This window comes from Limulus polyphemus, unplaced genomic scaffold, assembly GCF_000517525.1.
Source record: "Limulus polyphemus unplaced genomic scaffold, Limulus_polyphemus-2.1.2 Scaffold840, whole genome shotgun sequence".
Classification (NCBI taxonomy): Eukaryota; Metazoa; Arthropoda; class Merostomata; order Xiphosura; family Limulidae; genus Limulus; species Limulus polyphemus.
The window spans coordinates 390,698-395,688 of record NW_013666450.1 but is presented as its reverse complement, the minus strand read 5'-3'; the positions used below and the strand labels follow the sequence as shown (position 1 = coordinate 395,688).

Genomic DNA, 4,991 nt, shown 5'->3' with positions numbered 1-4,991 from the left:
TCTAGTCTTACACTGCTAAATTAGGGACGGCTAGCGCAGATAGCCCTCATGTAGCTTTGCGCGAAATTCCGAAACAAACAAACATTCAAATGACAAAATTAGCATCGTGATACTAGACTTAGCACATTAAGTTAGCATCATTAGACTAGACTTAGCACATTGTTCCTCCATCGGGGGGGGGCAGTAGCACAGCGGTATGTCTGCGGACTTACAACGCTAGAAACCGAGTTTCGAAACCCGTGGTGGGCAGAGCACAGATAGCCCATTGTGTAGCTTTGTGCTTAATTCCAAAAACAACAATAAAACAAAACCATCGGGGGGACATGAAATAGTCCGATTAATTTCTTGAAAGTATAAAAACCAATGTTATTTTTATTAATTTAAAGCACAAAATGATCAAATGATAATAATCGAAAAAACATCAAATCCTGAACTTATTATTCGAAAAGTTTTGATTATGTGTTGTAAATGGTGTTTATACTATGAACCACTTTTAAATTTAATACAAAAGTTTGGGGCTTTAAAACAGTTCTTGGAAACTTAAGAGTTGTACAAACAGTGTTACATTGAGTAGATATTCAGGCTTTTTGATCTGGCTTAAACTATACGTTTTTTATCATATATCACCTAATGATGAAAACTTAGTACCTAGTGTTTAATTGTATCAAATTAAATTCATCTCAATAAATAAGTGAGGATCTACGACGTGTTTGAACTAAAAATAAACGAACTTCCCGAAACTCGATACTATTGTACGCAGTATGCTGGTAAAAGTTTTTATCATCTACGTCGAGGAAGCAGTGGTGCCAAGTCTCGCAAGAAAAATAAGCGGCATTGCCGCCTAAAACAAGCGGCACTATCTTTCAAAACTACTCTTTCATGGATTACCCCCAAAATGACGATTTGCTCGACTTAATTGGAATATAGAATGTGTCCAGTGGTCGGGCCAGAAAGTTCACGATTGTGGGTGTGTTTTTAATTGTAGGTGTGTTTTTTAGTCGTGGGCGTGTTTTTAATTGTAGGTGTATTTTTAATTGTGAGTGTCTTCTTAATTGAACAGAAGTGGGGATAGAATGATTCTAAATTTGTAATGATGTGTAGGCTATTTAATGCCCACCTAAATTAACGAGACCATTCCTACAACCATTTTGCTGTGTATTGATTAGTTGACTTTACGAAAAAGCCGAAATAAGCGACCTCAGAATAAAATAAACAAAAAAAAAACATAACCCGTGACTCTCAGAAAATTAAAGCGTCTTAAAAAAATAAACCTACTTCCACTTATTATAAGCGGACTTTAAACACTGCGAATATGTTGTATTGGAAAAAAACGTTACACTACGATCCACCTTTACGTAGTCTTAGAAAGATAGGAATTGCTGTACTGCATCTGATCTAACGATTTCTGATTACTTTTGTCTATATTTTCTGTGCTTAATTAGTTCTTCAGAGGTTATTCGGTGAGCTGATAAGAAACCATATATATTGTTTTTGAAAAAAAAAATAAGATTTCACTGAAAACCAGCAAATCAACTAAATGGGACTTTTGTTTACAGCAGAACAAACACTGATCCATATTATTTGTGTAAATATAACTTCAAAACAAAAGAGAAGTAAAATACACAAAATAACCCAAATATTTCTCTTATGTTGCCTCTTCTTTTAGTAGCTTGGCAGTAAGTCTGCTAATTTACAACGCTAAAAACCGGGTTTCAATATTCAGGGTGGGCAGGGCACAAATAGCCCATTGTGTAGCTAGCTTAACAGCGAATCGAACAAAAGTTATTATACTGACTTGTGAGGTGGAACACCTATTCTTTACAGGTCCAGCATGGCCAGGTGGTTAGTGTGCTCGACTCGCAACCTGCGGATCACGGGTTCTTGCCCTTTCAGCCATGGGGGCGTTATAATGTGACGGTAAATCACACTATTCGTTGGTAAAAGAGTAGCCCAAGAGTTGACAGTGAGTGGTGATGACTAGCTGCCTTCCCTCTAGTTTTTCACTGCTAAATTAGGGACGGCTAGCGCAGATAGCCCCCGTGTAGCTTTGCGCGAAATTCAAAACAAACCAAATTTTACTTCCTATATCTTGCCTTTTTCACTGAAGCAAAACTGTCATTCTTTTATGACTTTAGCCTAGATACAGAATACGGATCCTTTTGGAAAATCTATAAACAAAATAACAATGTTGTCGTGGGCTAAGAAAATTTCGACTGTTTTAACAGGCAGAACAAAGATGACGATTATTTGCTTTTTTTTAGTCTTGATTATTACGAAGTATGAATCCTAGATTGTTGCAAATCAATAAAATCACTTGAAATTAAAGTAATGAATTTTTTTTTCAGGTGTGGGGCGATGCTGCTGTTCAGATATTCTTTGCCCTTAGCCCAGCGTGGGGCGGTCTTATAACTCTGTCTTCCTACAATCCGTTCCACAATAACTGCTACAAGTAAGACAGGGTCCTATATTCATCTAAATGTTGTTATTCAAGTTATAAGATAGCATAAGGTCACTGTAATATCAAGTAATTGGTTATATTTTATCATTAGATTTTTCTGGACAACGATCAAAGATAAACTATTATTTATCAAACATTTAACTAACATTTCGTGATTAAAAAACAAACTCAGGTATATTGTTTTCCTGTTTACTTATGTTCTTTCCATTGTTGTTCTTTCTTTATGTATATCACGTTTGTGTGTGTCTTCATTTGTAGTTTAGTTTTACTCCTATACTCATCTTGATCTCTTCCCCATCCTCTTTTTCCATACTCTTTATTGATTGTTTACCATACAAGAAAGTTTCCTTTATCTTTCCTGGATATCGCTCTTGACCTTATTTCCTAGATCGTGGTAAAGGTCATGCGTAAGAAGCATATCGTCAGAAGGCTTAGCAACTTTAAGGTTTAGTGTTGTTTGGATAAAGAAAGCAGATCTATGTTTCCTCTGTTCAGGAACTAATGGAATGTGGTTCACTAAATGTGATATTCCTCCCTTCCAAAGGTGATGTTAATGATAGTAACTGTATTTGACGTTTGATAATTAATGGAATTATAATCTTTTACCATTTGACTTTGCGTAAGCAAAATACAAAAATATCCACTTAACTAAGTAAATCAATATAAAACAAAACTGAACAATTTATGAGAAATGCTACAGTTTGTTAGTATGTAAATACAAGAAATGTGGCTAAAATCGCTATAGAGGGGACATGGAGACAACCTTTCAATCAAATAAACTACAATGAAACGAAAGAAAAGTCGTTTTACCGAAATTCTAACCGTATAATTAATTTTACTCTACAGAGATTTTCACCGTTTATTTATATTTTTATAATATACAAGCTACTGCTATGCCCTCTATTAGTGATGAAAAGGAATGACAGATTAGTATGGCTTCAGACATAAAATTTCAATAAGTTTAACCCTTTTCTTAATTTGGGGAGTATTACAGACGTAATTAGAAATTATAGTGTATTCAAAGGCAGTTGATAACGTTATTTATTATATATATTAACAAACCTAACCTTAATTTTTAACGTATTCCACATATTGGTGTGATCACAGACCCCGGAGAAATCTGGAAACGTCAAGTTTTTGTGGCCATCCCGTTACATGTATGCCACGGTAAAATTTAATCATGCAACTGTCTCAACTAAGATGTTTCACATGTGAAAGCGACTTTGTACTTATTCCATATAGGCTTATGAGGTTTAAAATATATATCAGAGTGCTGTAGAATTCAAATTCATCCATCATATGTTTAATATTTTTTAAAGTTTTCGACCACTTCGAACGAGAGAAATTTATATATATAGGATTACACTTTAAATTAGAGTTTATGCCCTAAATATCTGATTTACATATTTTTTTTTCTTATTTTCTTTTTTACAGAGACGCAATAATTTAGAACGAGAGAAATTTATATATATGATTACACTTTAAATTAGAGCTTATGCCCTAAATATATGATGTATATATTTTTATATTTTTTTCTTCTTTTTTTTATAGAGACGCAATAATTTCGAACGAGAGAAATTTATATATATGATTACACTTTAAATTAAAGCTTATGCCCTAAATATATGATTTATATATTTTTTGTATTTTTTCTTCCTTTTTTTTATAGGGACGCAATAATAGTTTCTTTGTCGAATGTGCTAACAAGTATTTTTGCTGGCTTTGTTATCTTTTCTGTGATTGGCTACCTGGCCCATGAGTTGAATGTGGAAGTAGAGCACGTGGTAGATCAAGGTGCCGGATTAGCTTTTATTGTTTATCCTGAAGTGGTGGCAAGACTTCCTATAGCTCCTCTGTGGGCATTCTTGTTCTTCATTATGCTGTTGACTCTCGGTCTTGACAGTCAGGTAAGAAAATAGGTTACGTTAGGTTAAAGTGATGACTAGATCTCTACTAATAGGATATTGTTATTTTACCACATCCATCGCAGATCTAAAGGGCTCAGTAAGTAAGTTCGCATTATAAGAACAAAAATTTCTTTGTGTTACATAGACATTTGAAGAGGGAGGGAGTATAACACATACACACACACTTTGGTCTCCTCTCATACATTTTAATTGGCTTATGATATCTCCAGATTTTAATTACGTTTTTGGTCTGAAATGACAACTCATTATAAACTGATAAACATTCTGAAATTAATTTGATATCTTGAGATAAACGGTTGAACAGATAAAAGTGAAAATTAAAGTCATATAAGTTGATTATTAAACTGCTTATTTTACGTTCATTTCACTTTTGTTTTGTTTTTTTCCCTTGATTCCATAACATATTGGTTCTCACTGTAACGCCCCCACCCCCACCCCACAGTGGCTCAGCAGCGTGTCTGTGGACTTATAACACTAAAAATCTGGTTTCGATACCCGTGGTGGGCACAGCACAGATTTCCCATTGTGTAGGTTTGTGCTTAACTATACACCTGGAAAAAAGTTAAGCACCCCCACATATTTTTCAGGATTGCTTATTGAAAATA

General features: G+C 34.3%; 1 protein-coding gene across 1 annotated transcript in view; it reads left to right on the top strand.

Annotated features, from left to right (window-relative positions):
• The window catches only part of LOC106460812 (sodium- and chloride-dependent glycine transporter 2-like), a 34,602-nt gene that overhangs the window by 10,795 nt on the left and 18,816 nt on the right, over window positions 1-4,991 (top strand). The window contains exons 7-8 of the mRNA XM_013920553.2: window positions 2,346-2,449; window positions 4,128-4,365. Coding sequence (XP_013776007.2) covers window positions 2,346-2,449; window positions 4,128-4,365 — 342 coding nt within the window. The remainder of the gene's footprint in view (window positions 1-2,345; window positions 2,450-4,127; window positions 4,366-4,991) is intronic.